The sequence below is a fragment of the Natrix helvetica genome, assembly GCF_964273705.1.
Source record: "Natrix helvetica genome assembly, chromosome: 3".
NCBI classification, from domain to species: Eukaryota; Metazoa; Chordata; class Lepidosauria; order Squamata; family Natricidae; genus Natrix; species Natrix helvetica.
Genome location: NC_138549.1, coordinates 166,768,869 through 166,786,301, shown reverse-complemented (window position 1 = coordinate 166,786,301; position 17,433 = coordinate 166,768,869). Strand labels below are relative to the sequence as shown.

Here is a 17,433-nt window from a genome sequence, read left to right as displayed (position 1 = left end):
ACCAGACGGGACTTTTATTACTGTTGTTACAATTGCGGTTGAAGCTCTCTTTATTTTTAACTCCCCCTTCCTTATTTTTTCTTTTTTTTTTAAAGCGACTTTATCAGAGCCTTTTTTCTTATATACCTTTTAATGCCTGAAAGATTTTTTTTTTTTTCCTCTTTGTGCTGAGCTTAACTTTCTCTTTTAGGCAGCGCTTCGAGGGGCTAGGGACTGGATACATTTTAACACTGTTACTTTAACACTGCCATCTAGCGGACTTTGAAACATTGTTGCCAATTCCTACAGCTGGGATTATTTTGAGAAAAAGACATTTATTCAAGGTCAGGACCTGATAAGAAGCAAGGAACACAGATGGTTTTTGCAGGCTGTTCCTTGTGGAGCTGTAAGGTCTGGAAACTTATCTTGGAAGACTTATAAGAGAAAACTGGAGTGACTTTGGAAATTACATCAAGTGTTTATACTATTCTCCTGGGGATGTGATGACTTTTTCCCTTTTCTAGTTGGTGCGTGTGTTGTTTCTTTCTTTCTTTCTTTTTTTTTTTGAAGTCCTGGAGCCTGGAAGCGCTGAACAATTTTTTCCTTCTTTTTTTTTTTCTTCCTTGGTCTGCAATTTTTTCTTTTTCCATTTTTCTTATTTCCCCTTTTTTTTTTCTTCTTGAAATAACAGAGATACATTTTTTTTTCTTTCTCTCCTCCCGCTCCATTTACCCACCCTTATTTTTCTTATACAGATTGTCTTTTTCTTTCCCTTCCCACCCACTTTCTCTCTGTGCCCCTTTCCCTCTTCTGCCTCTCTCTTATATCCTATATCAAACCTTGCTTTCTCCCCCTATTACTTTTATCTAACTACTATACACTCTCTTCCCCTATTTCCCCCCCCTTCCTCTTTTCCCCTTTCTACCTTCTTTTTTTTTCTAGTGTTAACTGCAATTGGACTGAACCACAAAACGAAGAAGAAGAGAGAGTAAAATAGCAAGATGAGTAGAAAGCCAACACCAGTGGGTTCTACAACAACAACCCCTGCCTCCTCACCGGCAGGAGGACAAAGATCAATACAATCTATGATTCAACAGGAAAAAGAGAAGACCATATCATTAGATTCAATTATGCAAGCAATACAGAAACTTCAAACAAGCTCTGATGAAAAATTTGATACACTTGTAAAGAAGTTGGACAATGTGGAAACGAAGATGGAGAACATAGAAAAAAAAACAGACGAAGCAGAGAGAAATATAAAAGATATACAACAGTGGGTCAAAAAACAAGAAGATGTTATGCAAAAAATTGCTGAAAGAGAGAAGCAGAGAGAGAAGAGGGATGAAGAGTTTGATTCCAGATTGAATGAAGTGGAAACAGAAAGCAGTGTAATAATTGGACTGGAGATGGAGCGCTCTGAATATTTTTTGAGGTTTCAAAATATAGTAGAAGAAAAGGGTGAAAATCTGCCACAAATAATATCCCAAATTCTCATAGAAATACTAGGGATACCTGAGGAGAAGATAATGGACGGGATAGATGAGACATTTCGAGTTAACACAAGATATGCAACGAGGAACTCCCTCCCAAGGGAGGTCCATGTAAGATTTACGAAAAAAGCACTAAAACTACAAATCCTGCAAAACACAAGAGATAAAAAACTGCAATACAAAGGCAAGGAGATTGCAATTCTTAAGCAAATACCAAGACGGGTGAGAGAGAAAAGAAGAAAATATCAATTCTTGACTACAGCCTTACTTAAAATAGGAGTTAACTATAGATGGTTGATTCCGGAAGGCCTCATGTTTGTATGGAAAGGACAGAGATATAGAATTGATACAATTGAGAAGGCAGAAGCTTTCTACACAGAACATTTGAGAGGAAAGCCAGAAAAGCCTGGAAATGAAGAGCCACCGGTGCAACTGCTGGATCTACCCATAACCGAAATTGAGAGGACAGAGGGTGCTGTAGGTGGAATTGACATTGAAGAAGGTGCTGTTGGGGGTGTAGAGAGTAGAGCACAACGGGAACCAAGATCAACTAGAGCTATAAATCCTATATATAAAACATAAGGATGGAAGGAATAAAATTACTCTCAATTAATATAAATGGACTTAATTCGCCATGTAAACGAACGAAAATATTCCACAAATTAGGGAAATTAAAATTAGATATAATTTGCTTACAAGAAGTACATATTCAACAAAGTAATAGTCATTTATTAGTACAACCAAAACTGGGAAAAAACTTTACTTCGTTAGCGGACTGTAAACAAAGAGGTGTGACCTTCTACATTAAAGATAAAATCCCTGCGAAACAAATCTACACAGACGAAGATGGAAGAATTTTAATGGTGGAAATAATGGACAATGCTAGGAAAATACTGCTAATTGGAATTTATGCCCCTAATGAAAAACAAGATGACTTTTATAAAAAAATTCACAAGAAAATTTCTGATCTAGACTATGCTGATATTTGCATGATGGGAGACTTCAATGGTATTGTAGACCAGAAACTGGACTATAAGACCCACAAAACAACAAAACAAAATAGAAAAACACTCCCAAAGTCCTTCTTCAGGATGATGGATGAAATAAATCTAAAAGATGTGTGGAGAGAAAGGAACCCCATTAAAAAACAATATACCTTTTATTCAAATAGACACTCATCGTTCTCTAGAATTGATATGATTTGGGCTTCAACGGGCATATCCAGCAGCGCACTAGATGTGGAGATTGAACCAAACATCTGGGCAGACCACAATCCAATGGCAATAGGTTGGAGACAACAAAGAAGAAGATCGAGATGGACACTAGATAACAGGATATTGAAAGAGAAAGAATTTGTAAAGAAAATGGAAAAAGAATTGACTTTCTTCTTTAAAGAAAACAAAAAAGAAGATACGTCTTTACAGAATCTTTGGGATACAATGAAGGCCTTTTCTAGAGGTTTGATAATAGACTATATAAGAAAGAGAAACTTAAAGAAAAGACAAGTGTCTAAGGATCTAGAAAAAGATTACAGCACATTGGAAAAAGAACTACAGAAATCTCCACAAAAGAAAGAGATTAAAATAAAGATGGACACAATAAAACACAAACTTGACCTATTGGAAAAGGAGGACCTGGCCCAAAAAATCAGAGGCGCCAAACAGAACTATTTTGAAAATGCAAATAAACCAGGCAGATGGCTGGCTTATAAACTGAGAAAAGAAAGAGAGACCAAGAAAATACTACAACTAAGAGATGAACAAGGACAATTGCATCATGGAAATATGGAAAAAAGGAAAATTATTCAAGATTACTATGCCAAGCTGTATGAACAAGAGAACATAGAAGAGAAAGAAGTGAAACAATATTTACAAAACGCCAAACTCCCCCAAATATCAAATGATACTAGAACTATATTTGAAGATAAAATAACAATGATGGAATTAACTGAGGCCCTTAAAAGACAAAATAATGGGAAGGCCCCGGGACCGGATGGCCTTCCTGTGGAATTCTATAGAACATTAGAAAAATCCTTGGCCGTTCCATTACTAGAAGTCATGAATGAAGTAATGATTGAAAGTAAAATACCTAATTCATGGTTGGAGGCATATATTACATTAATACCCAAAGAGGAGGCAGACCATACGCAAATTAAGAACTATAGACCTATCTCCTTGTTGAACTCAGACTATAAACTATTTGCCTCAATACTGGCAGAGAGACTGAAAAAATACCTAAATGGGTTTATCCACCCGGACCAAAATGGTTTTTTACCAAAGAGGCAAATTAGAGATAACATAAGGACAATTCTAAATACCTTAGAATATTATCAGGTCCACTCTGAGAAGCAAATGGCTTTGATTTTCTTGGATGCGCAGAAAGCCTTTGATAACGTGAATTGGACATTTATGACTCAACAAATGGAACAAATGAATTTTGGCAAGAATTTTATTCAAGCCATACAAACGATATATCACAAGCAAACAGCCAAGATAATGATAAATGGAGAGCTGACGGATCCAATTGAAATTAAAAGAGGTACGAGACAAGGCTGTCCACTGTCACCACTGCTTTTTGTTTTAACATTAGAAGTACTAAATAGAAAGATTAGAGAAGAGGAAGAAATAAAGGGAATGATCATTAAAAAGGAAGAATACAAGTTGCAAGCATTTGCTGACGACTTAGTCTTCATCCTTGAGGAGCCATTTCAATCTGCACCTAAACTGATAGGAGAAATCGAGGCGTATGGAAAAGTTGCAGGTTTAAAAATAAACAAAGACAAAACAAAGATTTTAACAAAAAATATACCCCGAAAACAAAAAGAAGAATTGGCGGAAAATTTGGAAATGCAAATCACAAACAAAGTTAAATATTTGGGGATTCACCTAACAGCCAAGTGCAGCACTCTCAAAGAAGATAATTATATTAAATTGAAGCAACAAATTGTAACAGACTTGGCGAAATGGAAGAATCTTCAATTATCAATGATTGGTAGAATCGCAACAATCAAAATGAATATCTTACCTAGACTGTTATACCTGTTTCAGACTATTCCAATTAAGTTGGGGAAAGGATATTTTGAAGAATTAAATAAAATAGTGTTGAAATTTATATGGCAAGGGAAAAAAGCAAGAATAAAATGTAAATTGTTACAAGATTCCAAATCAAGGGGAGGGTGGGGTTTACCTGATTGGGAGTTATACTATCAGGCAGCTAGTCTGATGTGGATCAAGGAATGGATAATGCTAAGAAATGATAGGCTTTTGAATCTAGAAGGTCATGACTTGCTGTTGGGATGGCATGCATACTTATGGTATAAAGGAACTAAAAAACATGGTTACTTTAGAGACCATTCTATAAGAGAGGCTCTGTTATTAAACTGGCAGAAGGTTAAGAGGTCGCACTACTTGAAAATTCCAGTCTGGATATCAACTATTGAAGCCTTTTCATATCCAATAATATTTAAAAGGGAAGAAGCAGTTAGATATGCTGAATTATTGAATGCAGAGGGTGAACTTAAATCTATACAAGAATTGAAACAAGAAGGTATTGAACTCAATTGGTACTCATATGTGCAAATACATTCTAGATACAATGAAGATCGAAAAAATGAGGGTTTTTATGATAAACTGACTGAATTAGATAAAATTTTAACAGGTAACGATGAAAAATTAATTAAAAAATTTTATGATTATTTATTAGAGGTGAAATTATATGAAGAACAAGTGAAAGGAACTATGTTAGCCTGGGGAAAAAACTTTGGACATGGGATTGATTTAGAAAAATGGCAAAAATTGTGGACTCAAAATTATAAAATGACAATGTCAACTGCATATAAAGAAAATTTGTATAAGATGTTTTATAGGTGGCATTTATCCCCATCGAGAATAGCAAGAATGTCGAAGAATAAGTCTGAAAAATGCTGGAAATGTCAACATACACCCGGCACATATTACCACATGTGGTGGACTTGTCCTGAAGCTAAGAGATACTGGACTAAAATACACATGTGGTTGGAGAAAATGATACATAAACATATAGACTTGAAACCAGAACTTTTCTTATTGGGAATAATACCAGAAACATACAATAAAGACTTGAAATATTTGATCATAAATGTCTTAACAGCTGCTAGAATTGTATTTGCTAAATACTGGAAAAATGAGAAAGTACCAACAGAGGAGGAAATTGTTCGGAAGATAATGAACTGTGCAGAAATGAGTAAACTTACATTTGAAATTAGAGAATTAGAGGATGAGCAATTTTATAAAGTATGGGACTTGTTTTATCAATGGTTGGATAAAAAAACTTGGAAGTGAATCTTTTCTTTTTCTTTACCCTATCTTATATGTAATAATAATAGAAAGTTATACTTAATGTTTTGAAAAAATCTCTCTCTTTTTTCTTTCTTTTTTTTTCTTTTCTCTTTCTATACATATTAAGCCTTTATTATGAAATAGACCATTTACTTATACGAGATAAGAATAATAATGTATTTAATATATAAGAGTGAGATGATTTAAACTGTTAGGTATGATTATGGCTGGTGACTATTTTATAATATAAAATGGAATAATGATGATGTAATGAACAATGGATGTGAATATAGATTAAAATATTTAATGACTACATGGATTGACAAATAATAATGGGAAATTTAATTTGGAGTTGAGGATGATTGGAAACTTTAAGATTAATGGAAAATAGAAATGTCTTATATGAAGTAATGAGTTTCTTTTTTTCTTTGACTTAATCTCCACTTTTATTTTTGAGAGAATGGTGATACAATTTTATAAAGACCTATTGTTACCTAGTACATAATTGTAGAGATAAAGAAATAAGGGTTGTCATAAAAGAAAGAATACTATGGTAACTTGAACATGCAATGCTCAATGAAATATTTAACTATATTTAATGGATAATTAGTGAACGCATCCTTAATTGTAAAAACCATCGCACAAAAACTTGTAACCAAACGACATGCTTGATGAAAATGTGTTTTTTTTTTTACTTCCCTGCTCTTGTATCTTATGTGTTGTCTTGTCTTTTTAAAGAAAAATAAATAAACATTTATAAAAAAAAAAAAAAAAAAAAACTCCCAGAATTCCCCAGCCAGCTGGGGGATTCTGGGAGTTGAAGTCCACAGGACTTAAAATCGCCAAGTTTGAGAAACACTGATCTAGATGGACCGATCCTGCTGCTGCAGGTACTACTTTTAAAGTTCCTTCAGGATGAAAAAGTACATTGTTAAAGCAACTAAAGTTAAATGAAGATTTGCAAAGAGACTTCAGCATTCTTCAGCGACTAGTGTTTTATTTTTTGCACACGCCTTGCCTTGGGGAGGAAGAGTTACAAATCAATTTCTTAGGTCCTGTTAGGAATGGGGGCTCCCAGTGGCACCAACACTATTTGGCCACTAGAGGACTGCAGCATTCAGCACCAAATCCACTTCTATTTTCAAAACCAGGTACATTTACAGTCCTCCAGAATTCTTGTTTAGCAAAGATGTGATTCTGGAATCTTTGAAGTGGTGCCAGTCTAGCACACACAGAAGATATAATGGGTCAATTTCTAAAGACAATTGAGGAGCCTGTTGCTACCATTTCAAAAGGACTTTATGCCCTCTTCTGTTAGCACATTGTGTTTCTCAGTGCATGTAGTCCTCGACCTACAACCATTCATTTAGTCACTGTTCAGAGTTACGAAGGCACCGAAAAAAAGTAATGTGCAAGCATTGCAGCATCCCCACAGTAATCAAAATTGGAGCACTTGGCAACAAGCATGTACGTTGGTTGCAGCAGCATGGGGTCATGACATTTTCATATGAAACCTAGCCACTTTCTGACAAGCAAATTTAATGGGGAAAAGCAGGTTACCTTAATGACAGTATGATTCACCTAACAAGTGTGTCCAAAAAAAAGGTAAATTCAATTGTAACTCACTTAACTACGTTTCTTAGCAACAGAAATTCTGGTCCCAACTGTGGTTGTAAGTTGAGGGTTATCCTCCACCTGGATTTGCTTTCTTCTTTACATATCTAGATTTTGCTTCTCACATATAAATCTTTAGAAAAGATTAATGGAAAGGGACTAACTGCCTTTTCTTCTCCATTTGTGCTTTGAGTCTCAAGAACTTTTCTTAATTAAACAGCAGAAACATTCATTTTTGGTTAAGGTTTTTTTTTTTACCATTTTGTAACAGAATCAACAACAGCTTCATTGGGAGAAGCCTATTTAGCAGTATACAAAATGCCTCCCTACCTGGAATGGATTCTAAGGCACAGATTGTTTTCCTCTTCATTTTAGCTTGCTTTTATAACAATTCATTTTGGAGTTATTTAGTGTTCAAATATTATTAGACTGCATTAAGGATCCCAAACATCCTCTGTAGTTCAAAAAGTGCCTTTTTCCCATTTCAAGTTCTATAGGAAGCTGGGAATAATTAGCAAATTTCAGCAACTTCCTAAAGGGATTTGACTTTCTGCATTACTGGAAGCCAATGCCTCTGACAGAAACAATGCTTGTAAAGCTTTGCCTAGCTTTAGCCTTGCCAAAATGTCAGTTAAAAAGAGCTTTGCTCCAAACTGACCTAAGCCCTCTCCAGGGGCTGGTAATTCCTTCCATGTAAAAGCCCAGCAGTGATCATACCAGGGTTTTTCAACCCTGGCAGCTTTAAGATGTGTGGAGTTCAATTCCCAGAATTCACCAGCCAGAAATCCATGTGTCTTACAAGTTTGCCAATGTTGAGAAACACTGGATCTACAGATTCCTTTTCTGAAAAGACAAGACCCCTGCTTATATTCTTGCAGGAATGAAAGGCACAGGACTGATAATACTGATTCATTCTGCTGAGTTCTGGCATAAGTTACCGTCGACATTGGTTTCAAAGGATGGCTGACTTCTTCATGGTTCCTGTCTCTATTTTAATCCAGTTGCCATCTTATCTGAATATGGGGTAAGCCCCTCTTTGTTAATCAATCCAGGATAGTAAACCAGCTGCCAGCAATTGCTGGACATAGGCAAACATGCAATCAGTACCCCCAGTCCCAAAGATATTTATGTTTTATTTAAAAGCTTTGGAACTCCAAGTGACCATTCAATTCACCCCTATGGACAGGTAGTTTCTGGGTCTAAATGACTTTCACTATTCTGAAATCACAAGTGCCAACAGGCAGTATGCAAAACTGTTAACAATTCTTTCCTACAAGGCTTCTGGAATTTAGGCATGGAAATCTGTAAATAAATAAGCATTACAATTAAGGATTAAAATTTAAACAACAATTTCATCAATTCTTTTCTGCTGGTATTTTAAATGGTGCCATCTCACAGACATTAATAACTCCAGGAATCTGGGTCAAATCAATGCTGTCAGCCATTATATAAATGTGCCACAAATGTTGAAAGCTAAGAAAATTATGAGAGCCTTTCACAATTTAGGGCAGGGCTAATCTGGAGGTTACAGACTGGTACCGGACTGTGACTTGTTAGGAAACACTGCACAAGCAGGTGAGCAAATGAAACTTCCTCTGTGCATGCACACGATCTAGGTTGCATGCGAACCCATCCCCTTCTCCCAGTCCATGGAAAACATGTCTTCCACAAAACTGTGAAAGTTTGGGGACCGCTGATTTAGGGGACTCGTTTCTTCTGCAATAGCTTGTGGTTGATTAGGTAACCAGCTAAAAGTTTCTCTAACTTTCTCCCCATTATGTAACATTATTAGTATTATGTTCTATCACCCTGTCCACGACTAGAGCAACCATTTAGCTAAGCCAGGCTGTATTTTGGTGTAGTAGTTAAGGTGCTGGTGTAGAAACCAGGAGACTAGGTTCTAGTCCCACCTTCGCATGAAAACCAGTTGGGCTTTGGGCTAGTCACTCTCTCAGCCCAACCACCTCACAGGATTGTTGTTGTGAGGAAAATAGAAGAAATGAGTATTATGTTGCCATCCTGAATTACATTGAGAAACAATGTTCTGGCAACACAGCATCTCCAAAGACAATCCTTGCTCCAATCCCCGAAGAAAAAGCTAATTCAAAATCCTTGCTGCTCTTAAGCATTCAGTCTATGCTTTCTTCAACTTAGTCCTTGTAGTCTCTAAGTCTGTTTCTGCTTTTCCTGCAACCATCCTGCATTTCTCTCCCTTTATTTTGGAAATGTTTTAAAAGTACATTTTAAATCTGTCTGTTGTGTTGCTTTCCTCCCCCCCTCCAATCTCCTCCAACTTTTTATACTATTCATTCATCATCCATTTATTTTTACCACAAAGGCCATACACCTTGAACAGGAATTTATTGCTTATGTGGTCTTATTTTAATGCAATATCTGAAAATGCTTCCTTTATTGGAGGCCATGGTGGTTTCGTTCTTAATTTCTTATATACACTTTTTCAAAGGCCCCTTTTCCATTTTAATTTTTTCCCCTCTAACTTAAATGATGAGGGAATGACTCTATGGTTCCTTCTGAACCAAGTCAAGTCACCTCAGCCTTTCCTCACTGGAATAAAACCAGTATTACTACACAAAAATGCTTCACAACTCTTAAGTAACTCCACCCAACAGCAAAGCTACCAACTGTAAGGCTTCTCAACTCTGGTTATTTTTTTCTAGTGGCAAAACGACAAACATTCTAGAATGCTATAAATATTTCCACTCTACATCACAGTTAAAAAACGTTTCTCCACCTCTCTCCCAATTTACACCCTGTAACTAATTGTTAAAGCCAGAACTGCTAAAAATCAAACACTCTGAGAGTTAAAAGAAAATCTACTTCTGGGTATAATCTGAACTTTTCGGAAACAGCTTTTGTCTTAACCAATCAAAAGGAGAAATGGAGCACTGTTCCTTAGGCATCATATAATTTTCTTCCAGAATATGGCACTAAGAAACTCAACTGCCAAAGGGAGACAGAGCAGCAAATTGGGGACAGAGAATAAAGCTGAGGAAAGACACGTTACTCAAACAGCCTCAACACTGATCAAGCAAATAATCCATACCTTTGCCATGATGAATGCTACTCAGTAAAGTTTAAAACTGATTTGAAAACAATCAAAGGACAGGAAAGAAGACACCCATTCTCTGGAGGATCTTAACTAAAGAACACTCTCAAAAGTTCTGGCTGACTTTTCACGTAGACTTTAGAGCTAAAAAACATTCTAGCAAACTTAGCATTATAGTTCTAGCAATCCACATTATTAACAAAGCAATTCCCATTTTTTTCCAAAATGACATGTATCAGCACATCAAAGACAGAACAAGTTGATCCAGTGTTTTCAACATGACTACACTCACTCTGCTCACATGTACACAGTACGCATTAATTTGTACATGAGTTTGCATATATTCCCCACAAAACTTTACTAAATATACTCAGGAGCAGAGTTTAAATTTTAAGTCACCTTCTTATTCTAAGCCACAAAAACTGGCTCAAAATGGAAAGCCAACACTACAAAGTGCTGGATCTCTTATCCTGCCTCTACTTGCATGGGACTTCAGTGCTATATTGTGCCTTTATACTGCAATCTTAGAGAAGTGTCATTTCAACTCTAGCTTTGCTTATTTCACTGGGCAATAATATTATGGAAAAATTAAATTTTAATTTATAGATTTATTACATCATCGTTCAAAGCTTTTTCACAGTTCTCTTGATTTTCTCTCAAGTGGGAGGGGAGAGAGTTGCATAAAACAGAATATTCATTGCTCTTTAGCTAACTTCATGAGGTCCATAAACAGAGCAAATGGATAAATGGCCAATTACTACTTTGGGAAAGTGCAGTTATGCTATTAACAATGGAACAGGGGCTGGTAGCCTTGTTTTCCAAAATAAAATGCATTTTATATAATATATTCCTAAAATACATTAAAACATTTTAGCAGGGTGAAACTCTTGCACAAACTACAACTCGACTCCTTGGTTTCAGTTAATGATATTTTACCCTTTCTGAGTGCTCTTTTTTTAAAAGAGGATGGGGGGAATTATTTCTATTTAATCCCAAAATTTCATATATACAGAGTGATTCTTTAGAAAAATACTACTGTGCAAGAAATGTCCACATGACTTGAACGCTCTGAATGACTCCCCCACCCCCTCCGGTGTAATCTTACAAAATACATCTTTCCCTAAAGCATTTTATACCTTAATTTCTCAGTGGCGTAAAACAAGCAGTATCAGTTATATTATATTTTGTCTTTATAAACAACCAGTCCACATAAGAGTGTGAGTATTTTGCCACATATGCTTTCTGGGGACAATTCTGAAACTGCCCAACATTGAAACTGCCCAAAATAAACAGCATTATAGCCTTTACACCCATACTTTTTTTCTTGTGGAAACAGAAACCTTCTATGCAGACACATAGTATGGAAATTTTTCGAACACTACAATTGCTTTTACTGAAGTCAAACAATGTGAAGATCCTATATACTTATGAGGCTTGGAAATAGCAAAGTTAAAGAATTATTCACACAACTTGCTTGCCCATTGTTCACAAAATTACAGCCAAATGAAGCAACACACCTGCTTATACTTGTATGACAGACCGAAACCTAAACCATTCAGAACCAGATCCATATATATTACCCAAAGGCTAAAAAACATGACCGCCCTTGGAAGTCACCAGCAGCTTTTACTACACTTCTCTTCACAGATCCCACCCAAAAATCCCTTGGGCACAAAGAGGCCAGGGAATCACTGGAAGCTCAGCAGATTGCAGCAATTCCTCCCCCACTCCTCAGAACCCAGAGTATGGTAAAAGAAGGGGGGGAAGCCCCACAAGGAACTGCTGCATCTCTCTCAACCTCTTTCCTGATCATGGGAAACTTTTGAAACCGGGCTCAAGAAGCAGCAGCAGGGTGGCAGTGATGAAGGAGTTTCCCATAATCAGTTAGTCAGTGTCTGTCTGTATTTCTCTCTCTTACACACAAACCAGCCTTAGAAGGAAACACCAGCACACAATAACCGCACCAAACTCCATTGCAGAAAATATGTCTCCAGCAACAGAGTGGTCAACACCTGAAATGCACTACCTGACTCTGTGGTTTCTTCCCCAAACCCCTACAACTTTAACCTTAAACTGTCTGTTGACCTCACCCCATTCCTAAAACGTCTGTAAGGGGCATCCTTAAGCACACCAGAGTGCCTACGGTCCCCATTTATTTGTACCCATTTCCTGTGTTCTTATTCATGTTTCTTCTTATTCCTGTTATGTTGTACATGAGTGACAGACTAAACGAGTTGCTTTTTGGGCCCGACCAGCCCCCCCCTCACCCACCCAGGCATTCAAAGTACCATCTCCTTTTCCAGCACCAACGTGCAAATGTCTCCTTTATGTCTCTCTCTCCAGCTCTGGAAGCCCTAAAAATAAAAAGGAGCCCCAGGGGAAGGATTCCCCATTCTCACTCTCGGCTTCCCCCTCCCCACCATTAGCCCCGGCTCTCGTCTTTTCCCCCCATCCCTCACCGGGGGCTTCCCCTCCTTTGCAAACTGCGCCTCCTCCTCCTCCCTCCTCTCCCCCTTTGCAGCTCTGCGGCGCGCGTGCCCCTTTAAAGGGATGCGGACCGGGGAGCCCAGAGCCTCCTGGCAGCTCCACGCTCTCCTCCTTTCCTCCCCCCCACCAACAACCCAGCTGCGGCCCTCCCGCCTCGGAGCCCCAACAACAACCACCACCACCAGCCGCGCTCGCGTGTCCCTCCCTCCCTCTCCCCCCCCCCGAGGCAAAAGGGGGGGGAGAGAAGAAAGAGCCGCGCGAGGGAAGCGAAGCCAAATCCCGTCGTCCTGCGCCATCGGCTCCCCCACCTCCCATCCAAGCCCCTCGGGAGCAACCGGACGCAGGCGGCGCCCCCCCCCACCCCACTTTCAGGATGCTGAGGCAAAGGCGTCCCCGATTCGTCGGGCTTTATTTCCCCCTCAGGCGCCCCCCCCCCCACTTTCCCCGCTCCGGCCCTACCCTTGGCGAGGGCGACGGTAGAGTTGTCGGTGTCGATGGTGTAGAGGATGCCCTCGTAGCGGATCTGCGCTTTGGAGATGAGGCTTATCTTGCTCCCGATATACGGCGTGCCGGAGCTCATGGCGTCGGCGTTGAGGGGGGGGGGTGGCCGTCGGCCCAGCAGGCTGAAGTGGGGGGGGGGGGAGGCCTCGAAGGCGGCCCCGACGCAGCCCGGCGGACGGGCCTGACAAGCTGAGACCTTTGAGGAGCGGCTGTGGGAAGGTATGAGGGAGGGAGCGCCGCAAGAAGGCGACCCGGAGAAGGCCCCCGCGGAGCAAGGCGTCGTCTTCGGCGCTGTCGTCGTCTCCTCCTCCTCTGTCGCACCTCCCCGCGGCTGACGGGCTGTCTCGGCGGCACGCGCGCCCCGCTGGAAGAAAGAGAGAGAGAAACCCACCGCTCGCGCCTCCGCAGCGGACTGAGGGAGGAAACCCCTGCCGGCCGCTCCTTTTATAGGCCGCGGGCCGCGGGCAGTGTTAAGGTGGGGGGAGGGAGGAGGGCTGGAAAATGGAAGAGCCGGCGGGGAGGCACAGAGAAAGGAACGAAGCGAGGACGGCGGCGAGGGGAGAGAGAAGAGCAGGCGGGAGGGACCAAAAGGAGGAGGAGGAGGAGGGCGGAACCACGCAGGCGCCGCGGGCTCTCTGCGCGCGCCAGGAGGCTGGCGAGCGGAGCGGGAGGAAAAAGGGGCGGGGAGAAGTAGGTAGGCGGGCTTGTTTGGGTGGTGGTGGTGGGAAACCGGAGGAAGTCACGTGACGGCCCAGCTGCTGCCGTTGCAACGTGGGAGGGAAAAGTGGCGGGGGGGGGGGCGGCGGAGGGAAAGGAGGATATTTCGCCGGCGATGTTTGGAGCGCAGCAGGAACCTGGTTGCTTGAATTACTGAATCTCTCCTAACCCAGTTTTGTTTTCGTTTTTTGACCCCCCCCCCCCCAAAAAGTGCAAAACCAAGCACATAAATTTAGCCTGGGCAGCGAATGGCACAAGCTATGCGCGTGCTTAGTTAGGAGATCGTGGGCTGCCTGGGTTATTTTATCTCTAGCAACTGGCTTTAGCCCAATGGGCCTTTCCTGGGGCTCAAAGGGGGGAAAATAGGGTTTTTTTCCCCGGTTAACCCTTAATTCCTGGGTTTGCGTGAATGAAGCAGGAACGCGGGTCAGGTATGCACAATCCCGCCAAGCTCCAAATGCTCAGCCGGTTTTGTAAGGGTACCCTGCATTTGGTGTTCGGGTGAAAGGAGCTTGTCAGATTCTGCTAGAAAAATAATAACAACAATAACTAATAATAACAACAATAATAACAATAAACAACAACAACAACAATAATAATAAATAGTCTAGGTAGGTGTACTATTCGATGGTATAATTTACAAAATAACTAAACACAACTCAGCAGCTTTCAGCATCCAGGAGTTGTTGGCTATTGTTATGGCTTTTTATCCTGAGCTAATTCAGCCAAACATGGTTTACTTAATGTAACTTAGTTAAACAAGTTCATTTACCCAATCAACTTCTTTATATTAAGAGCCAGTTATAATTAGCATTTAAGGTAGGTAAGAAATGAAGCATATCTCCTGGGAGTTGCAAAAGTAGAATCAAGCATTTTGGAAGAATGAGTGTATTTAGTGTGTGTGTAGAGAGAGAGAGAATATGTGTAGATATATATATATAGAGAGAGAGAGAGCAGAGAGAGAGAGAAAGAGAATATGTGTGTAGAGATAGATAGATGATAGATAGATAGATAGATGATAGAGAGAGAGAGAGAGAGTATGGAGAGAGAGAATATATATATATATATATATTCACGTGTTGCTGTGGCCCAGTCTGGTTAAATGAAAAAGAAAAGAGAAAGCACAAGTTTCTAATATGTTTAATTTCACAATGCAACAACAGCATTGGTAAAGACACGGAGAGCTACGATGATCTGGACAAGCCACCCACCGAGGACTTCTCCTCCTCCAAGATCCTGGACGTCTCACTCTTCCGGGCCATTGACTTGAGGGAGCCCAAATGCAGCTCCTCCGAGGAGACGCTCAACAACTTCCACGAGGCCGACAGCCCCGACGCCGTCTCCCCCAACCAGCCTCGCCCGGCCCAGCAGCCCCGAGGCCTCACCAATAGCAGCACCCACCCGCTGCCCCACTACGCCCACGGAAGACACCCCCAGCCTCCCTCCCACATTGGGGTCTGGAGGGGCCCCATCCAGCCCGTCCTTCCGAAGGCTGCCCGTCGCGGGGCCACTGTAGGAGTGTCCTCCATGGCTGCTCTTGCAGGGGCCACTGTGGCTCACTTCCATGCCTCTGCTGGGGGAGCCATGTCCAGTACAGCGAGTGGCAGGGCCCGCCAGGTGGGCAAGACCCTCACGAACATTGCCACTGCTGGTAACGGCATTGCCCTGCCTGGAGGCAACCACCCTGGGAATGTTTTTTTCTTCGCATGCTTTTGGTAAATGTGCCCGGTCCAACGTCTTCCCAGCAATTGAAAATTGTTTCTCACATGGACAATTATATGTTGCATGTTCTAGTGTAGGCAAACCAGACAATCTCTATATCTGCACAGACAATGGAACAACAAAAAATATTGTATACCCATGAGAGGCGGGGCCGAAGTCGCGATGGCACGACGTGCGATCTCAATGCTGTGAGATCGCAGTCAACACTTTTGCCACTGGGGGCATCCAAACGGATCTAAACTATCCCGAAGAAACAGTGAACAGGAAGAATATGTCTTGCTGATCTCGGGGATATCGCAAAATCCCCGAAAGAAGCAAGAGAAATTTATTCAACCCAGTGACAATAAATCCAGCCAATCCTGATAAAGTCGGGGCGGCCCCAAAACGGAAGAAATGGAAAGTGAAAGTGAGGGCATCAGGATTATATGAGAGATCTTGCAAGCAAGGAGTTGCTAGGAGTAGTCCATACAAAGCTGATCAAGAAGAAGCTCAGAAGATTGATACCACAAATGGCAGAGGACATAAGATTGTTTTGTTATTGGAAAGATACAGGTTGATAGATGGAAGAGTATAATTTAAAATTACTAGCTAAACCTAGTGAAATTTAGTGATAATAGGTATAGTTAAATAAAAAAATTGATAATGATAATACTGTATACAATGTGTAGTGTTATGATAAGCAATAATTGGATATGAATATTGAATGATACCTGTGAAGGGAAGGCTAGAAATCCTTTTGGATTATATATAAAGATCAATAATAATAATAACAATAAAAAAAGAACTAAATAAGACACAGTTAAGTTTTGATCATTAGGGGGGAAATGTTATGATATAGGATATAGTCAAATAAAGAAAGGATAATGATATATATATATGTATGGGTATAATATAAGGGAACTGGATGTAAATTGTAAACAGTGATTTGGAAAGGAGGATTAGAAAACTTTGTTATTAAATATTATGGATGTTTAGCTAGAATAGGATACAAGGATTTAATGTTAATGGAGGATTTTATAAATAAGTAAATGAAATGCCAGTATGTGGTTATGTACTAAATTTTGCTATATTTTATGATGAAGGATGTTTAAACCATCATAGTCAAATAAAAGTGGAGGTATGATGATGGTGATATGTATAAACAGATACTAGAGTTAATATGAATTATACTTGTTGACGGTAGAAGAGATGCACAAAAACCTTTTGTAACCAACTGATACACTTTCTACAGTATGTAAAGAAGGAGGATGTTTATGTTTGTTTTGAAAATTAAAAATAAAGAAAGTTTTTTTTTGAAAAACCCACAAGCATTGTGAAATTAAACATATTAGAAACTTGCGCTTTCTCTTTTCTTTCTTTTCCATTTAACCAGACTGGGCCACAGCAACGTGTGGCCGGGTACAGCTAGTATATATATAATATATAGTGTATATATAGAGATTATAGAATGTGTGTATGTATACACACACACTCTACCAAAAAAAGACCTGTATTACATCTGTACACAAGGACCAGAAGACATGATAGATGGATGATATAT

At 40.0% G+C, this 17,433-nt stretch overlaps 1 protein-coding gene across 2 annotated transcripts in view; it reads right to left on the bottom strand.

Annotated features, from left to right (window-relative positions):
- LSM14B (LSM family member 14B) overlaps positions 1 to 13,936 on the bottom strand; it is a 37,646-nt gene extending 23,710 nt beyond the window's left edge. The window contains exon 1 of one of the 2 annotated variants that reach the window (XM_081948409.1): positions 13,413 to 13,936. In XM_081948409.1, the coding sequence (XP_081804535.1) occupies positions 13,413 to 13,533 (121 nt within the window). In that variant the 5' untranslated portion in view covers positions 13,534 to 13,936. The remainder of the gene's footprint in view (positions 1 to 13,412) is intronic. The other variant, XM_081948410.1, reaches the window with a different exon arrangement.
- Positions 13,937 to 17,433: the final 3,497 nt, after the last annotated feature.